Source organism: Pararge aegeria, chromosome 3 (assembly GCF_905163445.1).
Source record: "Pararge aegeria chromosome 3, ilParAegt1.1, whole genome shotgun sequence".
Lineage (NCBI taxonomy): Eukaryota > Metazoa > Arthropoda > Insecta > Lepidoptera > Nymphalidae > Pararge > Pararge aegeria.
In genome coordinates, this window is record NC_053182.1 from 5,153,505 (window position 1) to 5,181,240 (window position 27,736).

The 27,736-nt window shown below is 35.5% G+C and overlaps 1 protein-coding gene across 2 annotated transcripts; it reads left to right on the forward strand.

Annotated features, from left to right (window-relative positions):
• The first annotated feature begins 333 nt into the window (after nt 1-333).
• LOC120637361 (histone-lysine N-methyltransferase SETD2) lies at nt 334-27,730 on the forward strand. 2 transcript variants are annotated; one of them, XM_039909174.1, is made up of 19 exons: nt 334-432; nt 523-2,402; nt 2,880-3,008; nt 4,347-4,646; nt 5,259-5,349; nt 7,381-7,542; nt 8,981-9,201; nt 10,650-10,795; nt 11,352-11,488; nt 11,864-12,192; nt 12,874-13,048; nt 13,988-14,328; nt 15,767-15,890; nt 16,445-16,592; nt 17,190-17,303; nt 18,852-18,955; nt 20,253-20,414; nt 20,732-21,019; nt 22,299-27,730. In XM_039909174.1, the coding sequence occupies exons 2-19, from the start codon at nt 697-699 to the stop codon at nt 22,455-22,457; spliced, it is 4,836 nt and encodes a 1,611-aa protein (XP_039765108.1). In that variant the 5' UTR covers nt 334-432; nt 523-696; the 3' UTR covers nt 22,458-27,730. The 2 variants fall into 2 exon arrangements, with proteins under 2 accessions (XP_039765108.1, XP_039765109.1); XM_039909175.1 differs by having other exon boundaries at nt 17,193-17,303.
• The last annotated feature ends 6 nt before the right edge of the window (nt 27,731-27,736 follow it).

Here is a 27,736-nt window from a genome sequence, read left to right on the forward strand (position 1 = left end):
TAACTTATTTGCAATTTGATCCTATTTTTCGTCTTGGCGTATCTTCGAATTAAACCTAGGTAATTCTTCTTTTCTGAAATAATGTTTACTTACAATAAAATAAATGTGTGTGTGTAAAATTTTATAAAATACCCGTAATAATAAAGACCCGTAAAACTAGAAGAGAATACAATCACAACCTAAACATCATAACAAAATAATCTCGCCTTGGTCATAGATTAAAATACTATTCAAAATGATGGTCGATTGTTGAGATTTGATTGTCGATTGATTGCTGATGCCAATAAAAAAAAAGTGATGGATTTATATTTTTGATGAATTAGTTATTTTACTGTTTCCATTTATTTGTGAAAGAAAATTGTGACATACATTAATTTAATGTGATCTCTTCTCCAACAGTAGATGATAGCTTTACATTTTATGTCAGGAATGGTATGTATTCAATATTACTTGATTTTAAAGTTTTTAGGGGAAATGCACCGGTGGTAATTCTATGTGTATTAAATGGTTTAATTTTTACAGAGTTTGCCGTGTTAGACAGGGATAAGGCGGTACAAGCAAATTATGGGGTTTGCATGCATCATAACAACATGGCATTGACAAACTAGTAACGATTGAAAGAGGTCATTGTTTTTGCCTCAAAGCATGTTTCGATGTTTGTCGTAGCTGTGTAAATTTTATTTACGTTTGCATATAATGGCAAAAAGGAAGAAGCCGTCAACAAAAGTCCCTTCGCGGCGGTCGGCACGGCGCGGGAAACAAGGCGAGGCTTCCAACGCGAGCGAGGTCGAAACCTCCGCTTCTTCTGCTATCATTCCTGAATTACCTGGCGAAAATAAAGAGCCCCCGGAAACCGAGAGCGCAGAAATTCCGTCAACTGCCCAAACCGTGAATAAATCCGATATAAGCACTTTGCAAACTGCTCAATTAAATCTAGTGCCAGTTGTAGCATTGCATAAAAAGTTCGGCAAATATAGATGTTTGTTCAGTAAAAACGATGCATTCAAGAAATATGATGTTTGTAGTGACAGTGAAACTAATAGTAGTGTAGAATTAAGGACAATAGATCCAAATTGCGGTTCAGAGTCTGACTCAAATGCAATGGACAATAATTCTGATACAAACAGTGGGGCCTGTCCCAGCCCTCTGAATTTGCAAGGAATCTCACGAGAAATGTCACCTATTCAGTCACAAAAAGAATGTACAATGTCCCTTTTACAAAAAGAATTACAGAGTGTGAGTGATGATATTGCAGAGATAATTGAAAAGAAGACTGCACCAGATATTGAAAGTATAGATTCAGTAGAACAAGAAACAAATAATGTTCAGAATCAGATACAAGATCAGACGGAATCTGTTATGGAAATAAATAATTCTGAAAATGAGAATGAAGAGCCACGTGAGTTGACAGTTGAAGAGCATTTGGAATACAATGATGATGATGAAGTTATAACAATAGTCCAAATTGTTGAAGATGACCACCAGGAGCTTTATTACAACATTAACATTGACAGTCCAAATCAGTGTTCACTAGTTGAGACAAAAAGAGAAGAAGAATGTAAAGATGTTGATTTTCAAACAGATTTTTCCAACCTTAACATTCAAATTGAATCAAATCCTAACTCGCCAATGGACTATCCATCAGATATAATTGATCTAAGGACACCACCTTGTGGTACTCCAGATCTACAAAACTCCTGTGATATATTGATAAGACCAGATCCCAGTCTCACACCAAGCTCCACATTGTCTGATGATAGTAATTCATCTAGAGTGATAGAACAGAATCAAAATAATTCTAATGATTCAGCAGAGTCCTCCCCAACTGGAGTGCGAAGGTCTAATAGGATTAAAACTATTAGCACAATGAAACAGAAGACAAAAGGCTTTGGCTTAGTGAAAACTCCTTTGAAAAAAGCGTTGATTACACAGACAAAGTTGAAGTTAGAGGAAATGGGATCCGATAGCCAGGAGAAGTCTTGTGATGGGTTACAGAGTAATTCACTTGCATTACATTTCCCAATTCCTTCAGAAATGCCTGTTAAAGTTAAATCTCGATGGAGGAGATCTAGTGAGTTGGAAATGGGTGCAAACTCTCCTCTCAACTCCCCTTTAGCAAGTCCTGGCCTACCAACAAAGTTACCACCTCTAGAAGAAGAACAGAAAGTATTGGAAGATGAAAAACCTAATACACCCCTCACTAAAGAGGCTTATGAGAAGATAATTGAAGAAAGAATGAGTCAATATGAACACTTAGAAGAGAATGAGTATTTGTGTGATCGCATGATAAGTAAGGAGACAAAGAAGATGATTTGTGATTGTTTCATGACTAGAGATGAGTTAGAGAGAGGGGAACTTGCTTGTGGGGAAGATTGCTTGAACAGACTGCTGATGATTGAGTGGTGAGTACAATTTTTTTATCATTCTTAACTAAACTTATTAGATTCAATATATCAAAGATTTTTTTAAGTGAGAGTACAAAAATAAGCTGTTTATGAAGCCACATTGCTACATTGAAGTCTGTCTGAGTGTAATTCTACAAAATTTGTTACCTAAAATCCAAATTGAATGATGCAGAGAACAACGCAAGTGATCTGGGATTTTTTTTAATTTTGTATATTTTAAGTCTCACTTGTAAGCTACACTAATGTAAATGGATAAGACCTATGTCAGACTAGATTTAGTCTCACTTGTAAGCTACACTATTGCAAATGGATGAGACCTATGTCAGACTAGATATTACAAATTTTACAAATATGGTACATGCATTAAAGAAGGGGCTAAAATGGGCCAGAACTCTTCATGCTGGGTATGTGTGCAGTTGCTGCTATCTTCATTCTGCTGCTGTTTAGTTATTATAAATAAATTGAAAATTTCAGTAACTCAAGATGCCCTGTCGGTGACAGATGTACAAACAGGAGGTTTCAGACAAAGCAAATTGGAGCACTGAAAGTGTTTTATGCAGACAAAAAAGGATGTGGTGTAGAGGCAAGTGCAGAAATCCCAACGTAAGTGATCCATCATAATTTAATAGCTTTCAAGTTTTATATTCTTTGCTTGAAAGATTTGTGTGTTATGTTGTATTACCTAGAGAACACAAATTCTAGGCATAATTTTACAACTTAGGCAAAGAAGGTGGGGTAACCTAGCCTTTCAATATTTTTCATAATGTCCATTTATTATATAAACCTAAAAAGTTGTTTAATTGTTAAAATATTTTTTAAGTAATTAAAATATTACTTCCTTTAATGGTGAAGGAAAGCATTGTGAGGTAACCTGCATAGTTTCCATAATGTTCTTAAAGGTGTATCTAGTTCACCATACAGCATTTGGCCAGTGTGGCCTCATTATGGAATGAGACCTGTGCCTTGTAGTGGGTTATATAGTGGGATATGATGCTGATAATTAATTAATCATTATGTTTAGTTGTAAATTAATTCAAATATGTATAGACAGGATTTTCGACTTGCGAAATTTTTATTTAAATGCGAATTTGTATGTTAAACTTACTATGCATTAGCAAAATAATATTAATATTATAGTATATAATAATTGTCACTGAAACAAATTTATATATACTGCTGATTGCCAGCTGGCCAATGGTAGATCAATGAGGGATCAATTAAATCATTGACTTTGACTTCAAACAGATTCAAAACATGTAGTATTTTTTATATTAGGTTAATTCAGTTCAACCTTTTCAATCCAAGGTCATGTGTAGACTGATTCCGGATTGTAATGTTGAGGGTGTGTTCCATGTGTGGTTGTGTGAGAGATATTTCCAAGGTAATATTACATAATGATGATTTGATTGGACTATTTCTGTACACCTACGCTTCGCTTCATTTTGAACGCATCCTTACCTTGTAATTGGCGGATATAATTTTGAATACTTCATAGAAATATATAGGTTGTATTTTTATTCACTAGTTCAGTACTTAAAATGCAAATTACGTCATCAGTTCTCACTGAACGTTACTGGGAAATGCGGTGCGCACGGCGTTTGCTTTGCGATCAAATTTATTACAGCGAATACAATTTCTTATTACTCGTGATAATAAGAATGTATCTCGCATATAACTTTCCAAATTCCATTTCTGGGTGAAATGGAATTTTAAAGAGTGGAATTTTGATTTAAAAATTACCTAGATCATTCTCTGTATCATGTCCTCTCAATTATTCCTCTCGACGAAAAGTTCTTTACTTTCCATTATTCTATACTATTTTTTAAGATTTTACCCAAAAATGATTATATGGAATAGTACTTACCTTCATTTATTTGGATGGATTTTCATCTTTTTTTGTTTTATACCACTAATTTATAATTATTTCCTCTTATATTGCAGTGGCGAATTCCTTATGGAATACGTAGGCGAAGTTTTAGATTACGAACAATTTTACAAACGCGCGCAAGCATACTCAGATGAGAATAACCTGCACCACTATTTCATGTCATTAAAAGGCGATACGGTTATCGATGCAACCCTCAAAGGCAACATATCGAGGTTCATAAACCATTCGTGCGAACCTAATGCTGAGACTCAGAAATGGACGGTGAATGGAGAGCTGAGAATAGGTTTCTTCAGTAAAAGGGATATTGCTGTTGGGGAGGAGATTACGTTTGACTATCAGTTTCAACGGTTTGGGTAAGTTTTTTCACATAATTAAATTCTGAGTAACTTTAATTCTGGAAGTTCTGGTTTCTTCTCACGATCAGTTTTGTTTTTGTCTTATGTTAGGAAAATAGTAAGACCTTGTTAACTTTTGTGTTTTTATCTGCAAAGCCAAATTAAATCTGTGACTAGGATGTAGAATAGTATTAGGAACCCCCATACCTCTTTTAAAACCGCACTGTTTCTTCATCTTGGACTTGTAGCATTACAATCACTGGAGAGAACTACCTTAAATGCTAACTTGTCCAAAATGAAAATAATAATAAATAACCCTTAGAATAGATGGAAGACAAGAAGAGAGGAATATTATTTTATACTAGCGGTCCCTCGCGACTTCGTCTGCTAACCTTTAAAGATAGACATAATTGAATAATAAAAAAATAATAATATGATGTCTCAGACTTTTTTTTTAGAACTTACGGGGAATAACTTTGTTATGCATGATTTTATCGACACTTTAACCGTTTATGTAGTGCACACAGTGGAAGCTTTCAAAAGGAAGAAAAAACCCGATTTTGAAACATTCGTCATTAGTACCATGCCCTATAGCTAAGGGTTTTAACGTACAACATTGTCCGGTTACAGTAAAGTCGCCCAGCGTTGCTATTGCGGTGCTGAGAACTGCCGCGGTTGGATCGGTGCAGAGCCCGACTCCGATGACGAATATGACGAGGAGGTAAATTTATATTTAACGGTTTGTTTCCCAGTAGGGCAATTTTAGAATTTATTATTTTAGAATTTTCTCTGGTCTCATCTAGTGGGAGGCGTCGGCCGTGGCTAGTTACCACCCTACATGACAAAGTTTTTTTTTTCACAATTTAATTATAAGTATCTAATATAAGTTCTAGAATCTTCTTAGGAAATTTTGGATTCGATCAGTTTAGACAGAAACTGTCTTATGTTACGGAAAATGGGAATTTTTAACTTTGGTGCGGTTCTTACCATGAACCAGATAATGGGGTATAGGTAAAATATAACTGCCACACTCCCTAACAGATATCTCGCTACCATTTTAGATTGCATCATGACTTTCCACCACGTTAGATTGCAGTCTAGGGCTAACTTGTAGAGTATTACAAAAATAAAAAAAATAAAAATGCAGCCATATCAAAACTCTTGCAGGCAGGCGATTCAGGTTTAAAAATTCGCCTCTAAACTAGCTTTCAACTTAGAAACTTGTCAGATTAATATCTATTCAATAGGGTCGCGACGACAATAGAATATTAAAGACGGAAACCTATGAATAGTTCGGGATTCGTACCAAGGCCAAGTGACGTGTGTTGAATCTTATGAAATATTCAGGAACGACCCGCGTTGCTACCCGTCGCAACTTGGTTACGGAACGCAGTTTAAATAGCGTGCTATAAGTAACATCATCATCATATCAATCCATTATATCATCATATCAAGGTAGTTTTTCAGAACGCTGGCCCAGTGCGGGTTGGTGGACTCCAAACACCTGCATGCCTGAGAGCTCTCCAAAATGTTCTAGAGGACATTTTGGAGAGCTCTCAGGCATGCAGGTTTCCTCACGATGTCATTCTTCACTGCTGAAGCAAATGATATTTCAATTGCTTAAAACGCACCTAACTTAGAGGTGCGAGCTCGGATTCGACCTCGGCGCCCCGAAAGTGAAGTCGAAGTCGTCTGTCGTCTTCACTATGAGGACGCTTCCGGCTTAATTAAAATTGAAGTAACTTCCGAAGCGTTAGCTAATTCTGTAACGACTTTTTTAAATTTTTTAATAAATTATTATTTTTCGCCCACCAATCCGCACTTGGCCAGCGTGGTGGACTACGGCCCAAACCCTTCTCAATCTGAGAGGAGACCCGTGCCCTAGAGTGGGCCGTTCAGGGGTTGATGATGATAATGATGATTTTTTCATCTTATTATGAAACTGGTTTACGTACATGTAATCTGTGTCACGTGTGAATTTATTTAGAAGTAGGTCAAGGCTTTCGATCATTTCGATCTCTCATTTATGTATGCGGCAAGATAAAATCGCTGGTAACCATGAGAATGACGTGTGTCCTTACGCAATCGTAAAGATCATTTCGAGTATCGAACTATTATTGCTTCGCATTGAAATGAAAAGTTTTTTCACTTTTTTTATGCTAAAAGAGTTATTCAAAGAAACAGAAATATAAACATCCAAACATATTCCTGTTACTTCTACTTAGGATTTTTATAACACCCGTTAAAAAAATATCATCACAAAAACCTCTATTGTCTAAATTCTTACTTTAATCACAACATAATTTAGTTGTTTGCAAACACTTTCAATGCATTGCGGTAAATTGTTTTTCGAAAATTTAAATGTTCATTGAATATATTGCGACCCTGCTTTCTGAGGCCAAGGCTCAGGGTTCGATTCCCACAAGTGGGTTTTTTGAATGTATATTATTCATAAAAATATTCATCAGTCATCTTAGTATCCGTAAAACAAGTTACGCTTACTTTGGGGGCTAGATGGCGATTTGTGTATTGTCGTAGTATATTCAATTATTTTATTTGTTTATATTGACAATAAGATAGTCGTACTAAAAAAATCGTTCGTTCATAAACTTGTAGAATAATCAAACAGTTTAAATTTAATCCATTCATTAATTTAAAACTGGATCTAACGTAGTATATAGTTTAGTAAACTATTTATGATTTCTACTACCAGGATATCATAAACTACAATACAATATTTTCTTATATATAGGAGGAGGAGGACGTATCTACCACTAAATTGGGAACTACAGAATCATCGGAGGACGCGAGTGAAAAGGCGGCCGGAGTTGAGACGGATAGACCGCGAGTACGCAAGCCAAAAAGAGAGAGGAAATACAAGCCCAAGGCTCCCGACCTTGTTCAGGACGCTGATGTAAGCATTATATTATTTTATGGCAATGGTTAACAAGATAAAGAAATGTCATCCAAGTTTTTACCTCTGCCTTCGAGAAACGGACAGATAAATAATAATTAATTCTACTTGACTATCGCAGTCTTGTATATATGAATAAATCTTATCGATTCTCTCATACCGCATTACTAACAATGTTAAAAAACTCCTAGGCGAATAACATTGTTAACATACTATTTAGAGAAATGGTTTTCTGATTACTTCTGTATATTTGGCAAAATGTGGTGGTTATTTCACTATAAGAAACATTCAAAAGTGTGACAGAATTCAGGGTTGACGTCAGACATTTGATTAGTCGTAAAAAATATGCCAAAACAAAAGCCACCAGCCAGTCTTCAAGTTTGAAGAAGACATGCCGTCTCCATATAACTTGGGATAAGGTTACTTTTTTAAAGTGTAATTACAAATCTAATAAAAAAAGCACTTACGTGATATTGAACATGGTTATTTACGCGGTATTGGAGTACAGGTTACGATGATATTACTCTTTCGAATGCAATTATTAACTTAATCTTTTAACCTGTGGAATTAAAGCTTTATGCATAATTTTGCCAAGATTGGTCTAGTTTTGAAGCGGTTTGAAGGGGGCTACGGCAATATTTATCTTTCGAGTGCAATTATTATACTTAATCTTTTAACATGTGGAATTAAAGCTTTCAAAATCGCGCCAAGATAGGCTTAGCTTTAAAGCCTACGTACGTACTCAGATACAAAGGCTATATCTTTAATTCCCGTTACCTTGGTGCTTTTCTGGGATAAATAGTCTCCTATGTCCAAGCTTTATATGTGCCAAAATTTTGTCAAGGTGGTTTGGAGAACAAACAAACAAACTTTTGCATTTATAGTCTTTATGTAAATATTATTTTCATCGCACATAATTTTTTATGCTTTATCTAATTTAGGATAATAATTTTGGCACCGTAAAGTTTCATATTTTGTTCCGGTATAAAAAAAATACAGATAATTTCGTACTTCATTGATGGGCACCGCCCACACAAACCAATGCCACGCATAAAGAGAAACCACAAACAATCGAAATCGGCTTCGAAATAAAATAAATCGAACATTCGTTTAACGCAATTATTACAATATTATTATTTTTAGTTAATGTTAAAATTACACAAAAATAAGTTACAAAAAACTTAGATTAACAACAAACTACTTTAGTTTTAAAATTAGAAATCATCACACATGATTATTGCCCGTCGCGTCGTGTAGCATGCAAAAAGATGGCACTGAATTTATCTAAAAAGAGATTAAATATTAAATGATATAATCTGACCACAAATCTTTGATGAACCTATTTTACCTATAGTGAGCTGTCAAAATTATTATCCTAAATTAGACAAAGCGAAGTGTTTACAACTTCAATACATAATCTATTCTGGAATCTCAATAGATTGAAGACGACCTGGAAGCGCTAGGCCGAACGGGAGTGAAGAACCAAGCTCACACGCTGCGACTGTCGCGTACTGTGGTGCGTGCTAAGACAAGACCTGCGCAGACCGCTCTGCTGCGACTGTTGCGTGACTCGCACCTACCGTGCCGGCGACTTTTCCTTGACTATCGCGGCTTGCGACTTTTGGCGCCTTGGTGTGTCGAAGCGTCTCTTGCCTTCAAGTAAGTATTTTCTAGTATGATTTTAGAATGTTTAACGAAAACTTCACCTTTTTTTTAACACCTATAAGTTATGACCCTAGCTTATCTTGAAATACAGAAAGAAACATGTAGAATAACTCATAGGTTGTTTTAATAATATAGTATTTATAATTAAAAAGTATTTGTAAGACAGTAGTAGTAGTTTTAATTTCACAGTATAATCAAAAACTGGATATAAACAGTTGAATTACAAGAAATGGTCATAAATTAGTGACATCTGCATATCGTCTGCGAAAGGTACGGAAGTCATTTGTGGGATTGAGTATACGCTTTTATAATATGATTCCTAAGGTAATTTTGAACCTACCAATGCATAAGTTTAAAGAATATGTTAAAACACATTTATTACAGCGAGGTTACTATACCATTGATGAATTTCGTAATGACAAGGTTACTTGGAAGCATCCGGCTCCGCTTTCATCTCTCACAAGATAGTAAAATGAATGTTAAAATGTAAAATGTAAATTGTTGATGTTGGAAAAGAGCAACTGCTGATTTTCTAGCCGGCTTCTTCTCGGTAGAATCTGCCTTCCGAACCGGTGGTACAGTCACCACAAACAGAAAGACTAGACGTTTCAAAAGTGCTTATATTAGGCCTACTTGAAATAAATGAATTTTGAGTTTTGAGTGCTTGAATAAGATCAGGATCTTACCCAGAGATCCCTTGTTCGGCCAAAATTGAGCACGTTAAGCCGAACGTTGCGCGTCGGTGCCGTTTATTATCACTAACATTGAAGCAGCGGGGAGTCTATTTTTTAATTTGACTCCACAACACATTAGCCTTTGACTCTTAGGTGTAGAAGTGTTGACACTAGGTGGTAAGTGATGATGCAGTCTATGAAGGTAGCAGGCTAACCGGTTAGGGGTATGACAGTAATATTAAACCCATATCCCTTATCAGCACATCTTTGTGGTAACTAGCCACAGAGTCCTATCCATTTTTTGGATCTAAGCTATGGATTCCTCTCAGCTATGAGAAATAACTGGTTTGCCCAGCAATGGGTAATAAATTGTGCTTAAAATATCTACAGATATCAAAACAAGAAGATTAATGTTTAAAAATGGATTTTATGATTATTATGTTAAAGGTCAAATTTGTGTGTAATTCACCAGCTAGGGCTTTTTACAAAACTAGAAAAGTAAAAATAAATACGGGATTTCCTACTCTTAAAACATCCATTATAATTTAATTTGACGTATATATATATATATATATATATATATATATATATATTTCCGAGTTTGATATGCGAACACGAATCTTCAAATGCGAGCAAGCAAATCAAATTCAAAATTTCTTTATTCATGTAGGCCTTATGAAGCGTTCGTAAATATATGTTTACATTATTGTAAGGGGATGGTGATAATTTCTTGATAATCTTGTACTAAGGCTACTGTATTCTGTTCAGACTCGAAATGCTTCTAACCGTGGACCGTCTGCCGATACCGAATAAGACGATGGTGCAGGAGAGTCGATTCTTCACCATCGTGGAGCGATGGCTGAGCGCCAGCAACGCACCGGCACCCGATCCTGTGCTGATTGATGAGGCGACAGGTATACTCATCTCTTATTATGCCCTAGTACATTAAAACCTAGTACAATTAATCGGACGGCCGATGGGCGCAGTTTGCAACGACCCTGCTTTCTGAGTTCAAGGCCGTGGGTTCGACTCCCACAACTGGAAACTGTTTGTGTGATGAGCATGAGTGTTTTTCAGTGTCTGGGTGTTTATATGCATATTGTTCATAAGAGTATTCATCAGTCGTCTTGGTGCACATAATACAAGCTACGCTTACTTTGGGGCTGGATGGCCATGTGTGTATTGTCGTAATATATTTATTATAACACTTTACACAGATTCATAATACTCAGTAAAACAGTTTTAGATTTCTGTTCCAACAGGCTATTACTTGATACTTGCTATTTTTGAACTGCCTTTATAAAAAAAAAAATTATCCTTTCTCATGCTCGTGCAGAGGGCACGCAAAGACGTCTTACGCGGTCTTTAACATTAACTTATTCTGATATTTTATTTTTCTGTATGTTGGCCCAGTGCTGATTAGTGGACATTTAACATACTATGATATTTTATGAGTTGCTTCTTTTTTAGGTTTGCCGATAGAGCTACCAAACAAAACGCCGCAAGACGAAGCTGCGACTTTAGAAAAGACCAAAGAGACTGTAGCAATATCGGAAAAAGTCAAGGACCTGTGCAATCAGTTGCTTGAGAGATGGTCGAGTTTGAAGGTAAACACGTGAAACAATAATGAGTCTTATTTTTTTCAAGGTTACTTGAAAAAAATCTTTTTCTGAATAAGTAAACCTCTACTAGGTTTACTTATTCAGAAAAAGATTTTTTTAGGGGAAAATTGAAAATATTTATGTATTTTCTCTAGCTTATACTTAGCAATTACCGTTTGTATTAAGAAAGAAATAAAGTTTATGTTTTATTAAACTGTCCCTTTATGTGGCATATCAAGTAATTTTTTTCTGTCTAATCAGCAACTTCAAAATACACAGAACGAAAGGGAAACGAAGTGCGAAATTAAATTCAACTATAGTATGTGTACGTAATAAAATTCACTCTCGGCTCACATAAGGTCTGTCTTGTAATCGTTTTAGGAAGTCTTCAAAATCCCAAAGAAAGAGCGAATCCAGCAAATGAAAGAACACGAACGTCAAGCGAACGTGGAAAGGCGTGCGGCTGACTCCAGTGGTACGAGAGATCGCGATAGAGATAGGGAGAGAGATAGAAGAGACGAGCGGGATCGAGAGAGGCGAGATGAGCGAGAACATCGAGATAGAGAGAGGGAACGTGAGAGGGAGAGGGAAAGGGAACGCGAGAGGGAAAGAGACAGAAACAGAGAAAGAGAACGAGAACGCGAAAGGGAAAGAGACGACCGTGACAGGAGAAAACGAAGAAGCAGCCCAGATGCTAGGAGGAGTATACGGTAAGGAAGCTGATTACTAGAAAGAATAACTGAAGTAATTATTTATTATAATGTTATAATGTTCTATAGAATAGTTTAAGTTCTTGTTTTTACTTCAATCACCAAACAAGATTTTTATGGAAAAACGTAAAGTTTAGCCCTAGATACGTTGGGAAGAGTAGTTTATCTTGTGTGGCCCTATTTTTAGTTGGCAACCACTTCCAATCCATTTACGTGGAATAAAGGAGTGTAGGGTAAACTGCCCAATTATTTGCACATTAAAGTTCTAGTATGTAACGAATACAATGTTTGTGTTACTTCTCAAGACAACACTTATAGCAATTTATTTTTTGAGACATATGTATAATCTAGCAGATAAATTGTCTAAATTCTGTTGTTTTACCAACTAAGTTATATTAAATAAATTTATAACATTTATGTCTTTACTTAAAATATGATCCGTCACTTTTATTCATGCTTCATGGGACATTAAGCAAAAAAACATTGACTTTTTCACTAACCAAGTAAAAAAATGTGCTACTAATTCGTAAAAATTTGATAAATCACACATCTGTGATATTATGACTCGAAACGTCCAGGGCTGTTAGATGTTTTACCGAAGATTTAAAATGATTCAAAGACATGCTCCCCGTTAAAATGCTAGGTAACCTGGTATCAACATTTTTTTTTTTTAATTTATAGAATGAACGAGCGCGTGCTAGCGGCAGTACCGCCCATTAGCAAGGAGGAAAGACGAAGGGCTTTCGCGGAAGCGGCCGCGGCGGCGGACGAGAGTCGACGCCAGAGGGACCGAGAACCGGCGCAACATCCCTGGCCACCTCACTTCTCTCATTGGCCACCGGATGCCTTTGCGCAGGTATTATCATCTATTACCTATTAGGAAGCGTTCATAAAATACGTGAGATGTTTAAGGGGGGGAGGGGGTCTCGGCAAATACGCAATTTTTTTTCTATTTGAAACAAAAAAAAATTATACTATTTTGATCCATTGGTCTTTTTACAATAACAATCCAACGCGTTTACGTATGAAACCCACATTTTGAAAAATCTCACCTGAGATCGGGGGATGGGGGAGCGGGTTTTATAAAATCTCACGACATCTCACCAGGGGGGACGGGGGAGGAGAGGGAGGTCCAGAAAATTAAAAAAACAACTCACGTAATTTGTGGACGCCCCCTTATCTTGGCACTGCTGAGCATAGGATTCATTTCGAATGGGGGAGAGATATAGAGTAGAACAACCAATATGCTCCAATATGAGTTAGAAGGCTTCATGTAATCACATGTAAATGATTAAAACCAGGACTTGCCTGAATGCCCAATGATTTAGGCGATGTCCATAAAAATAAAACACATCACCTACTCTTACGTGATAACTTGGAAGACAGTTGATGAGTACCTAGAAATCTCCTTAGATTTGACGTTCTTTATTCGGGCCTTGTTCATCGTTAGTGAAGACGCGCAGAGGGTGAATAAATCTTATAAGGTATTCATCTTCGACGGTTGATTGGCACCGTGGGCAGCGACTCTGCTTTCTGAGTCTGTGTGTACGATTCCCACAACTGGAAAATGTTTGTGTGATGAACCTGAATGTTTTCCAGTGTCTGTGTGTTCATATGTATAATATAAGTATTTATAGTACTCATGAAACAAGCTACGCTTACTTTGTGGCTAAATGGCGATGTGTGTATTGTCGTAGTATATTTATTTATTTATCTATGAAAACGCGGTGTCTGATTCCTGCTCGATTTACATTACAACCTAATTTCAATGTTACGATAATTTGTGTTCTTGCAGATGTTCCCACAAGGTATGATGGCCGGTAACCCAAACATGATGAGTGGACCGCCCAGCTTGATGGGCAACCCGACAAACATGATGGGTGGTCCACCAAACATGATGGGCAACCCACCGAATTTGATGGGCAATCCACCAAACTTGATGGGAAACCCACCAAACTTGATGGGCGGTCCGAACTTAGTGCCCATGGTTCCTCCTGGAGTTCCTGGAATGTTGCCTGGAGTCATTCCTCCCGATATGCCTCCTGAATGGATCGGTCCAAATGGGGAGTTCCAGGGTCCTCCTGGGTTCTGCCAACCTTTTCCTGGACAGCAGCCTTTTTGTATGCCTCAGCCTAAGTAAGTGAATATTTTAAAATTTATAATGCATATAGAAAATTTCGGAACCGACAAGATTTAAACATGCGACCTGTGTAAAGTTATGTATATGTTATAAAAGATATATATATATATGTCCTTTAAGATACCCATATCAAATTAAAATCTTATGAACTGTCATGAATCCAACGCAATGTTACACAAAGCAACGTAAAACACTTAAATGCACAAAGCAACGTAAAACACGTAAAAGACTTCAGCAGAACGGGTAGATTTAGTTGTCTCAAGGTCATCCATGCTTTTTGTCGTTGCATCTTTCGATGCTAACGACAAAGATATGCATGCAGAAATATATATATTGTGGATCATGCCAATAAATAAAAATTACTGCTATTGATTGACTGACTCAGCTGAATGTTGTGTATGTAACCACAATCGTTCTCTGAACCATGTGACCCGCCCATTGCCACTGCGTCTTCGCGACTAGTTGAGTTATGTTGGAGTTCTTCACGGTATATACTAATTTGTGATTTGACCACGTAGAGATACTTCCGAATAGCTCTCTCCATTGCTCTCTGAATGACTGAGTCTTCTTATAAGGCCCATAGTAAGCGACCACGTTTCAGAGCTGAAAGTCATCACACACTGAACTCTATCGATGTTTTATAAGAACTACGTCGTATAAATTATTAGGGGATACATTTAAAGATGTAAAAATATTGACGGTGCCACAGTACATATTTGAAAATTTAATTTATGTACATAAAAATATAACACAATTTAAAAAGAAAATGGACTGTAACGATATGAATATTAGAACGAAAAATAAACTCTTTGTGCAGTTAACTAGGCGACATAAAATTAATAATTCATTCAAGGGAAATTGTAAACTATTTTATAACAAATTACCGAATGAAATATTGCGATGTCTCTCAACAAGTTCAAAGTTTATGTAAAACGTAAGCTTATAGAAAAATCCTATTATAATATAAAGGATTATTCAAACGATAAAAAAAGCTTGAGTGGTGTTTGCGTATAATGCTTTAACTTCATAGCTTTTGTTGTTCATGTTATGGTGTTATTGTATATTTTCATATGCTGTGTTTACTTTTAAAAAAACATTGCACTTAAATACAATAGTTAAAATTATAAAAACGGTTGTATTAGTGTAAGTGTTTGTAAGTAAACCTAATAAATAAAATAAAAATAATTAAAATAAAATAGCTAAATATTAATCGAGTGAGATGGTGAAAACAAAAAAAACAATACCCGGCTAAGTTTGTTATGGGCTCTACTTAGGCGCGTTGTGAACTCTCGTAGCTTGATGTTTCAGTTGGCGAAATTATGTAAACCTAAATGTATAAAAGCTTAATAATTGCATGTAACAGACATGAATAAAGAATATTAGACTAAAAATTTTTTTTTTACAATATCAATGTGTGAATTAATTAATTTGCAGCATGGTGGGAATTAGCGGGTTCGGTATGGGCGGATTTATGTTCGGGCAACAGTTGCCCTTCCCGGTGCCCCAACACCCACACGGCCTGGCTCAGCCGCCCCCCCTGCCTTTTTCCAACACCGAGGTAACTATCACATAAGTTTATCTAAGCTTTATTTTATATAATAATAGTTACAGAAACTGACTTTTCTCAAAAACGTCTTCAGTGGCACACATTTTATGAGAATAAAGCTTAACTGGCTCTCAGATCTGAGAGAAAGTTATGCATATGCTATGCATGTTTCGCTCCCGACACCGGAGCATTCTCAGGAGATGTTGACTTAACAATGAATAATTGTTGTTTATTAAATGAATGTTGACTTAACAATTATTAATTGTAAAGTCAACATCTCAGGATGCTCCTGTGTGCGCAGAGGGTACATTGCCAAAGATCATTTTGGTGCTGAGTATAAGGATTGAAGAAATTATAAATTTCACCATACAGATTCTTCATAATATATCCTTCTTCTATCCAATGGTACACATTTTGTCAAATCATATTATCTGGCCGATAGACAACGACAGATATGGATGAAAATTCATCCATCTTTTTCCGGCCGCTTTGAGAAAAAATAACCTAATAAGTGTTACCCGAGCCTAATTTCCTAATGCAAGTGAATAAAAAAAACTTACTAATAGGTGGAAATGATAGAAGAAGACGACAAAGAGGCAGTTCTACCAACAATGTGGCGCACCACAGTCGACGAGCGAGGCCGTCGATATTACTACCACGTGAAGCTGCGACAGCCGCAATGGCAACCGCCGGATCCGCCGTCCGGGTCACCAGGTAAGAGCTCTGCCTCATTTGTGCGCTGCGTCGACTTTGCGTCGTTCTCCAAATGTATTATATGTCATAACGCATTGTGCGCTGTGCAACGCACTAATGAGCCATCATCATCAAAAGCCTATTACAGTCCACAGCCGCACTAAAACCCTCTCCCACCGAGATGATTTGCCCGTAATCACCACGCTGGGTAGACGGGTTAGTCGCTGTAGATGGTAGCACTGAGAACACTGCTGCCCGTTCACTGTTATATTTCCTGAGTCGCCTCGTACGACACCCGCAGGAAGAAAAGGGGTGGTGACTATTTTATTTCCACCTATGGGCAAATGCTCGGGATAGTGGGAAAATGTTTCCTGCCCAAGCTAGCCTGATGGGAGGCTTCGGCCGAGGCTAGTTACCACAATACGTTCCGTTGCGATGCCTTGTATCAAATCGATACCGTAGTTAGGCCGATACCATCTTGTCAAGTACAATAGTCAGACATCATCGCATTTTATGATAGAAAAAATACTGCAAAATGGCTTTGGCGTCAAGACGCGATGTTGTATAAGAAATAGCGGATGATGAAATGTAGATATTACTTGTTAATTCCTTCTTTAGCAGAAGAAAGTTCCTCAGAGGAAGAGGCTGAACCAGTGGCCGCGTTAGAAGACTCAGTAATGAGCCGACCGACGAAGGGGAAAGTAGTTGAAGGTGTCAACGGGATTTACGAAGGTGAATTTTACCTAATTTAAGTAAAGTCTGTTCAATTTCATAGTGTCCGTACACCGGCAGGAGAATTTGGCATTTAAAATTTATGTTTTCTCTTTTTTTTTTATTAAGCTATCCATGCGAGTCCTTTGTGTTAAATAAATTGTTTTCCTATTTTATTCTTATGGTATTATAATTCATACGAATAAAAATAATAAAGACAAGTGAAAGGAAAATTTTAATGAAAAATATGTGTAGTTAAACGAAAGTAAAATAGATACTAATTTTCATCACGCGCAGTGTTGGGTTCATTATGTCCTGTCCTATTTATTTATATAAGTAGATAAACAAAAGTAAAATAGACACTATTTTTCATCACGCGCAGTGTTGGGTTTCTTTATGTCCTCTCCTATTTATAAAAAGGATCAAACATCATCACGTTCTGAATCCATACTAAAATATCAATACATAGCATAACATACGTTTGACGTAGGTATTACATCAGGTACGAAAAATAAAACTGCCTGAGTCAACAAACAGAACCTTTAGCGGATGTACGCCGCACGCGGTGTCCTTTGATAGTCGACTCAGTACAAAGTATCTAAACGAATGGACTTTATATTAATAATTTCAAACTAGCTTTTTGCTGCGATTTCGTTTCCTTGGAGTTTATTTATTTTTCAGTTATTTCTGTTTAGATTGAAATGAGTTTTGCTTTTCATTGTACTGTGTTATTATCTCGTAGTTAAAGCTATCCTCTGGAATAGCCGAATTAGTTTGGTTGACCTCCCTGGTGTAGGAGTGAGCATACAAGATTTAAGAGGGAGGTTTGATCCCCGGCAGGAGAGTTTTGGGAATTTATAATTTCTGAATTTTCTCTGGTCTGGTCTGGTGGGAGGCTTCTGCCGACGCTAGTTACCACCCTACTGACAAAGACGTGACGCTAAGCGATTAAGCGTTCCGATACGATGTCGGGTAGAAACCGATTAGGTGTATGGGTTTAATATAACTGCCATACCACTAACAGATTAGCCCGTTACTATCTTAGACTGTATCGTCAGTTACGAGCAGATGAGATAGCAGTCAAGGGCTAACTAATAGTGAAATAAAAAAAATAAAAAAAGTAAATCTTGTCTGAAAAATGTTCGGTAATGTTACGGAAAATATATGCCAGTGACCAGCTGAGTCCAGAGGACTTTGATGGTTACAAACTCCTTACCGCCGAATGAGCGTAGCCGACAAATAAAATTGATTCCAAAAGAAGTTCTGTTAATACATACAAATAAACCTTCTTTTCCAAAAATTTTGATTTGTCGTATACGCTAATAATTCTGTGGAAAAATGAAACCCGCATTGCAGCAGTGTGGGTTTATGTTCCAAAACCCTCGCTCCTGTAAGAGAGGAGATATGTGCTCAACTCTGAGACGCTTAAAAGCTTATGATGAAGCCCTGGGGATTTACTTCAACATATTGCAACAAAGAATACTATTTTGTTTTCTGTTTTGTGACACCATACTATTAAAATGTGTATATAATTTATAAATTTAATAATTTGATAATATCGATTTGCAGTAATAAAAGAAGATTCTGATAACGGCTTGATACCTGATCACGCGCTTGTCAATATCAAGCCCCGAAAGCGAAGACCGGGTCTCGTCTCCGAAAGGCCAATCAGTGTAAGTAATAAATGAACCGTAAAGTTCTAAAATAAGAAATTTCGAATTAAATCTGAAAAATAGTCATTAGTTAGAAGCATGTGTTACTTAGCGGAAGAATAGCAAGCCTAATTTAAAGTCAAACTCTAAAATATCTTTATACAAGTAGCGCCATAGATGGCACTTTTGATGCGTACATTACATGAGAATTGCACAATTGTGAGATGATGGCGATAACCATATTTGTAAACTTCAAACTAAAGCTGCGAGGGTCCCAAACGCGTCCTGGTCTAAGAAGAAGCCCACTACAAACTTAGCCAGGTGTTTTTTTTGTTATCACCATCTCACATTGCATTTAAAATTATTAGAAGAACAACCTGTTTAGAACAATAATTTATACCCAGGCTTTTTTTATAGATTACGTATTTACCTTTATACTATAATAGGTCTTTTTTATAAGCTTACGTTTAATACAAACTTTGAACTTTTAAGAGACATCTCCAAGATGTCAATGGGTAGTTTATTGTAGAATTGTATGCAATTTCCTTTAAAGGATTTTTATTTTATTACATTCCGTCCTTTTACATTTTCAAGAGATGTAGACTTGCCAATGCATAATTGCTAAACAATTGTGCATTGTGAAGCACTAATACTACTGAGTTATATAAATTATGGAACGTAAACAAACGGTTTTTACATTTATCATTGTCGACCTACCCTCATTCTAAATGGTAATGTGAATAAGTAACGATTTTGTAGCATTTATTGTGAATGTTAATATATTAATCTATTAGACTAACAAAGCAAAAATTTGTCAACAGCTGGGTGTACGGAAAAATTCTTTTGAGTTTATGCTTACACCTTTAAATTAAGACCTGTGATTTATATTATGCGTAATGAGTTAATAAATTAAATAAATAAATACTACATCACCAATTTCTGAACATCAGTTTGGTACCAGTATCTAACGACCATCTTGGCACGCCTCGAAAATAAAACTCAAGACAACGTGATCTGTAGTCAAATGTAAATAATCTTTATTGAAAGGTATAAACCCAAATATTAAAATATAAAGATAAAAATAAAATAAAAACAAGAAATAAAAATTTATTCATTTTTTTAGTTATACAAGTTGTGTATTCATCTGCTAAACAGTATGAAGTGACTGATCATTTGTTCGAGAAACCATTCTAAAGTGTAGTGGTTTTCGATGGTTCAATATTAGTAGTGTACGCGGTTTCTGTACATTCTTAATTCTGTGTTTAAAAGTATATATAGTCTCATTTTTAAATTTTATCTTTAAATACAAAACTTGCAGCCTCGAACTGAAGAAGACAAACTGGCGGGTAGGATGGAGGTGAAGCGATATAAACAGACCAAAGAAAAGCTTAGGCGTCGTCGCGAGAAGTTGCTTCAGAAAGTACGACTGCTGAGCGCTGCCAAACGTAGAGGGAAAGAGATCTCGCATAAGGAGCTCAAGGTGAGTTGTAGATATAGAGGGCATAATATAGATATAGAGACAATAATTTTTACATAAACACCTAGACACTGAAAAACATTCATTGTCATCACACAAAGATTTTCCAGTTGCTTCCTATAACTGCAAAATCGAACGCACGGCCTTGGACTCAACATGACAACCATAACATCAGCTGACTGGTCACTAATTAATATATAACCTCTCTCATTTGGAAAAAGTTTTAATCGAAAATCTCACACCATTATGGTTTCATGTCAATTCAATGCATAACAACGGTAATTTCATGCCTTATTACATAATTCATTTATGCCTTTCAGTTCGTGGAACTCGATGAGACGGACAGCGACTCTGACACGGATTCGGACGACGGGGCAGTTGACAAAGCTATCCTACCATCCTCCCCACCACCGGAAGAATCGCCAGATCTCCCCCCAGAACCAGCGCCGGTCCAGGTGGACCCTGAGGAGACTGCTCGCCGCATCAAGGAGGTGTTCCGCAGTACCATGGCCAGAGTCATGGTGCAACATTTGAACCCGTACAGGCATTCTGACGCTCCAGCTGGGAGGATCACTTGTACCGCAGATTTCAAGCACCTGGCTAGGAAGGTGAGAATATATATTCAGACTGTTGCTGTTGACTCAACTATTTCTATGTTTAAATTTTATATTTAGGGTATAACGGGACCGTATCACTAAGACTCCGCTATCCGACCGTCAGTCTGTACATATATTTATAACAACAAATACTAAAAAACAGTTAAACATATATTTAAGTGTACCAACTGATATGTATTTTTTGCCGTTTATATACAACTAGCTTTTATCCGCGGCTTCGCTCACGTTAAGTTCAATTTTTGATTTGGTAAATGTAACTAAAAAGGCTTAAAAAAAGTCTTGCTGCTAAAAGAAAAATATGAACGTAAATTACTTAAAAAATCTGAAACTTTGATATAAATTTACATCCTCATATATTTGATGCCTTTGGGAGTTGGAATTTTTAATTTTTGTGAAACGCGTATTTCTTTATTTTTAATCGAAAACCTAAAATCAAAGTTTCATGGATGAGTTGACAAATGAAGGATTTTATACAAAATTTTCATCCCCCATTTAACCCTCTTATGGTTGGAATTTTTAAAAATCCTTTCTGAGCGAATGCCTACGTTGTAATAAATATCTGTGTACAAAATTCCAGCGCGATCCGTCAAGTGGAATATAGTAGAATAATTGATAGATCAGTCAATCAGTCACGTTTGCCTTTTATATATAGATAGATAATGGTACAGACTCCTTCGAGCGCGAGTCTTAATCGCACTTGGCAGGCTTTTTTTTATAGTTCTATGTTTGAGAGATTATCTGAATATAGTCACCGAGCTTATCAGATTAGCACACATTACAAATTTTAATTCCTGTTTTTGTATGATGATATTTTAACAGTGTAAACTATAATTTAAAAATATTTTTGTCAAATTTATATTGCGGTTGACATAGGTAAAAAAACAAACAAATGAAAAGAGAAACTTTCGCATATATAATATTAGTAGTAGTAGTAGTAGGTATGTTAGTAGTAGAAGCACTTTTTGTGACAGAGCTCATCTGGGGAAGTACTACTAGTACTACTAGTACTTCCCCAGACGAGCTCTGTCGCTATACTTATTTCTGCCGCTAAGTAGTATTGTTGCAATTCTGTGTTCCGGTCTGATGGTGTAGTTTCAAGTTAATTAAATGCACATGACGCTTAACACCTACGCATCAAGTTGAAAGACACAAGCCGCTGTGTTCCTCGCATGCCCAGTTTTACTTATCATCAGGTGGGCCATCTAATTGGTCTGCCAGTTATTACTGTAAAAGGGAAATGTATTAATCATATTTTTTATTTCCTTCCCAGCTCACCCATTTCGTGATGCTGAAAGAATTGAAGCACTGTCGTTCAGTAGAAGAGCTAATAGTCACAGACTCCGTCAGATCAAAAGCCAAAACGTTTGTCAAGAAGTACATGGTCAAGTTCGGGCCAGTCTATAAGAGGCCGGCTGAAGAGGGTGACTAGCATCCGGTTTTCCAGCTCAAAGCTGCGTTTAAGAAGATTTGCCAATCCAATATATGACTTTATTTGTGGACTGCGATTTCAGCCAATGTTGGCTGTGTGATGGTGAATTGGCAAAGTGGTGTTTAAACTGTGATTATTAGCGAATATTTGCGATTGGCTGTAGACTATTCTATGGCAATACTATTCTACGTTAAAGTTTTGGCGCAAAGTGCAAAGTGAACACTAGCGATAGTGATGATTAAATTGTGTAAATAATTACTTCTAAAGACATACAAATATGATAATTCGTAACTTATACAACGTGAAGTTAAAATAACTGTTCAAGGCACTCCAACCAAGTTTGATAAAGACATCGTTAATTTTGAAATGGTGAAAGTAGCATTGTTAAATCACCACAGACCTAAAAAATCAAAAAATCTTTTGCTAGAATTAGAACTTACACTTACAGATTGAAAACACTATAAGCCTTTTAGTCTTCTATAAATTGCAAAATCCTAGATTAGCATTAATCTGTAGACCAGACCAGAGAAAAATCAATGTATAATGAATTCCCAAATTTCCCCTGCTCCTGGGCATGAAACCTGGGACTTTCCATTTAAAACCACAACGTTCACTGCTGCGCTAGGGAGGTCAACTATACCAGTTTTACTCCCAGTATGTTGCCAGAAAAACCAAGATTCTCACTGTTTTCACACACCATCTAGAGAAAAATATTTTTTTGTTCCTGAGAATACAAACAACTGTCAACAAAGAAAATCACTTTTATTACGTAGTAATGCCAAATGAAGCTTAGTATTCCTTGCAGATGTAAAAATAATTAAAAACCTGGTTGTCAAACAGAATTAGGCAGCGAGGTATTGTAAACATTTGAGTCTTCATTGTCAAACAAGAATGGTTCAACCTGTTTAGGATACGGGGATAATCAAGTTTCATGGTATTACATAAGTAGGAGACATAGGTATTTGTTTTCTTGAAAGCCGGGCCCGTTTAGGGCTCAAGCTTTATTGCTAGAACTTGACTTTTCACCATAAAAAAAATGTTTGAAAAGACATGAACTGAATGTCTGAATAATGCAAATGGTGTGTAATTTATGCCCAAAATAATTCTACCAGTTATTGCAATTACTAGTCAAATTTATGCAGTTTTTGCTACGAAAAAAGTGTAAAGCTATTTATTGTCTGCATAGTGTTAGTGTTATACACAGATTTCATAGATCTCAACAGTTTATGGCTTTTACAGATTGCATAGATGTCAAGAGTCAACATCTAAATATTAAGTTGTGTTAAAACGGACCTGATAGTTGCAGTAGCAAAATTTTGTTAATAAAACAAGTATTTAACCAAGATTTTGGGTCCATTTTTTTCTCTATTATATATACAGGCTTTATAAATGATTAGTGTTTTAAAATATTCTCAAGTTGTGGATTGCTGAAGTGATGTGCACAAGTGACGGGAATAATGAGAAAACTTGTCGTTTCATTGATATTGGACTTATAAGTAAATAAATATAATGTCTATATAGAAAAAAATTAAGCAAAAATTAAAATTGATATATTTTGTGTGGTGACATTGTAGGCCGAGAAGTGTCTTTTTACTGTGGCAAAGTGTAGTAAAAATACAGTTCGGTTACGACTATGCATCCTAAGTGACAACCACAAATGTTGTTGGAGCTTCATACTGATTGTATAATTATATTCGATAAGGTGTGTCAGATGTGTGATCTTAATAATTATAATTAAAATTTAAAATACATATGTCAATATTGATGAAAAAAAATAAACCAGATAAATAAGTTATTAATAGTACTATCAGTTACATAACTGATATTTCTAGTGTCCTTCATTTCCAAGTTCAATTTAAAAAAAATGGTCTGGCACTATTTTTTCTGCCCCAATTTACAAAATGAAAGTGTTGATCCGCGCAAATCGGTTTATTTCTGAACTGTATGCTTGCTAAACTGAGTCTAGAGGTCGGAAGTATCCTATAGTTTAAATATTTGCTCTTAAATTAAATGCTTTGTACATATGAATTGATATGAAATGAACAATTGTGTGATTTGTTTAATTATAAAATAAATAAATTATAGTAGACAATTATAGAACTCCATAAATCCTACAACACATCTGGTGTTTAGAATGAAATTGTTTGTTATAGCATTTATTAAGGTGTATCAGTTCTTAACTGTATTTTTTCCTTTAGTGTCTAATTTTGCAGTATGATATAATCATGTGACCAACAATTCGTGCAATGTATAGGCGTTGCTCAAACTGATGTTTTATGAATAAATTTAAGAAAAAAACTTATTGAAACTGCGTCAACAAGGTCATGTCAACTTATTTTTGTTGTATGACTATATATTCAGAACTTATTCTTTCAGAGCCCTGACTGTAAACACCGATAATGACACTGGGCACCATCACAGGAAATCGTGGATGCAATGTCCTGTTATGGCAACTATGTCTGTTGCTAATCCTCAACACCCCATTAAAAAGTTAGGACTTTTCAAAATTGCCCACCGTGTTTTCATAATACTTTTATGACAATAAAATAATTACTACTTGTTGCAGATTAATTCTGTACCTTGTCTAAAAAAGTGGCTTAGTTAACGCAGCGCCAAACATTATTTTTTTGACATTGTGTGCTTATTTATTTTAATATTTTTTATTGAAAATTTTACGAGACTAATATTTGAAGTTATCATTTTGTCATATAATTAAAGAAAATCTTATGCGTGATTTATGAATAACTTCCAAGAAGTTATTTAAGCGAATTATACAAGCATGGAATTGCTCTATGTTTGTAGTCAGGAGCAAACATTGACCTATTTTAATATTAGTTTTATTCTATGTGCGTGTGTAGTTTTGTACACTTCATGCCAACAAAAAGGGGCATAGTTAAAAAACAGTGATTCATATTATTAATAAATAATAAACGATTTTCATTACTGCAGCTTATAACAAGTACGTAGGTAATGGTGTTTTACCGAAATACCTCCAATACCCTTAGTACGAAATTCAAATACTCGCAATCGTCGAGTAACGAAACACTGTACCGTCAAATAAAAATTTAATTTATTCACGTTAAACTTCATTTCGTGGACACTTTTAAATCTGTTTCTTAAGCGTGCAAATTTGTATATCAGTAAATAGTAGCGGATCTCGATTATATGTAGAAATATTGCCATATAATTTGTAACATAGAAATTAATAGTCCTTTTATGAAGAGGTGGCATAATATTTCAACGGTTCAAACTCTATCACACATTTGTCTAAATTTTGTAGGCGGAGTTCTTTGACTTAAGAACGAGGAAGATCGCCTTTTTAAATAAATTCAAATTTAAAACTTTTTTATTCATGTAGGCCTATCACAGGCACTTATGAAGCGTTCATACGTATAATATGTATACATAATTGTAAGGGGATGGTGATAACTTCGTATAATATTGAATAGAAGCAGGTGTTACTTCGCAGAATTTACAGTGACTTAGCAATTGTTCATTTTAAAGACAACATCTCTCGATGCTCCGGTGTCGGAACGATCCGTGCGATGAGAGTAAATTTTGAAGATCTTTGTGTGGAGTATAAGATTAGAGAAAATATAAATTGCACCATACAGAATTTACTAGTTTTCGTGAGCAAATGAAATTTAATGCTCATTGAAAATTAGGTCCATTAGACTTGCATGTTACAGTGTTTCTATACTCACAGTCGGCTGCGATTTTGAGCGTATAAAATTCATACTAGGGGTTTTCTTTAATTGTTTCATTAGCAAAATTGTTATAGTTAAAATAGAAAGCCGTTTACTTTGCGTGTTGCGGTAGTTTTGGAAGAAATAAGACATAATGCATTTCTTGCAATAAAATGATTGAGAATTTAGAATCTTTTCTATATAGGTTTTTTTTTATTTTCCTATCTTAATTAAAAAGAGTCCCATGATAGAATAAGGTTTATTTTTATACAATCTTAACATAAGTGTACCTCCTATTTGAAATAAAAGCTTATTTTACGTTTCCTAAAGAGTATAAGCGATATGATTTTGTAAATATAGACAGTTAAGGAGATATTATGCGTTAAGTGATTCCTCATTTAGTTAAAATTGCAATTTAGTATATAATAAACTTTAAAGAGGACCTTAAATTTCAATACAGTTTTTGGCATTCTATCTTTAGGGTAACTGTCCAAAAACAGTCAATTAATATTTAAGATGGCCTTCACAGTTTATTGACTATTTAGTATTCGACCGTAAGTGTCCAAAGCCTCGTGCAAACTCAGGCGGCCGCAATTCAAGAATTTTATAAATATAGGCATTGTATACCCTTTAAAGGGTATTTTAATTCTTGTACGCGACTGTCCTAGTAGTGAGCACCAACTTTGGTCATATGTTCAATTGTTCACTATTGCAAATAAGCTATTTATTGACTATCTCTTCGTTGGATGAGATTGAATGTTGTAATAACGTTGCCTCGAATATGAATATTGTTAATGAATTAAGTACAGTATTATTATTAAAGATGTTGTTGATGCTGTTTCTATGTGTTATAAATGTATGGTTTAGACATAACATTAAATGGTCTACATGTTTCATAACTTCTTTGCATCTTTAGGATAACTTTTGAGGTGTCAACGTTTGTGTAACAATCTAATAAACTTTTTTAATATTCTGCGACTACAAGTTGGATTGAAGATTGTTTTTATGACAACAATCCATAATCGGCCTGCGTTATATAATATCGAATTTAAGCGATGTAATTACAAAAAAAAAATTAGTTATGCATTTTTGAGCATAATATTGGCTCTAGTTTTACATGCTTAGAATCGAACTGCATACCTTGTTTTTTTTACGCAGTCCGATTATCTTATGTAATAGATTAATTAATTGTTCTACAAGTAGAAAGAGTAATCGAATAAATTTTAGAAAAAAATCTATATTGAGAATCATAAAATCACCTGTATGTACATTTATGGTCAATAGGTCACGGATTACTATAACAGAGAGAAGATCAATCTCCTAGATATTTTTAAAATTAGAATTAACATACACGTTTACAAGCATACACTTACATCTAACAATTTTATGTCACGTCATTAGAATAGGCATTATTACCGAAAACTATAGGCAGAGGGCGCTATGTGTTGTTATACTTGTCAGTTGTCATCAGTCTTGGCTTATGGGTCTGGCTGTCACTTAGTACGCATTAAAACTAGAAAAACGTAATATGTGTGAATTGCTCGGTATAATTTTAGTTTTTTTTAAGCTAAAATGTTTTGAAAGGCCTTAAAG

What these genes read in the sequence shown, in the direction of transcription:
- LOC120637361 (XM_039909174.1), top strand. Translation starts at nt 697, where the DNA reads ATGGCAAAAAGGAAGAAGCCGTCAACAAAAGTCCCTTCGCGGCGGTCG. An exon ending in AGAGATGGTCGAGTTTGAAG is followed by an intron (nt 11,489 to 11,863) that starts GTAAACACGTGA and finishes TAATCGTTTTAG; the next exon opens with GAAGTCTTCAAAATCCCAAA. An exon ending in GATGCTAGGAGGAGTATACG is followed by an intron (nt 12,193 to 12,873) that starts GTAAGGAAGCTG and finishes TTTAATTTATAG; the next exon opens with AATGAACGAGCGCGTGCTAG.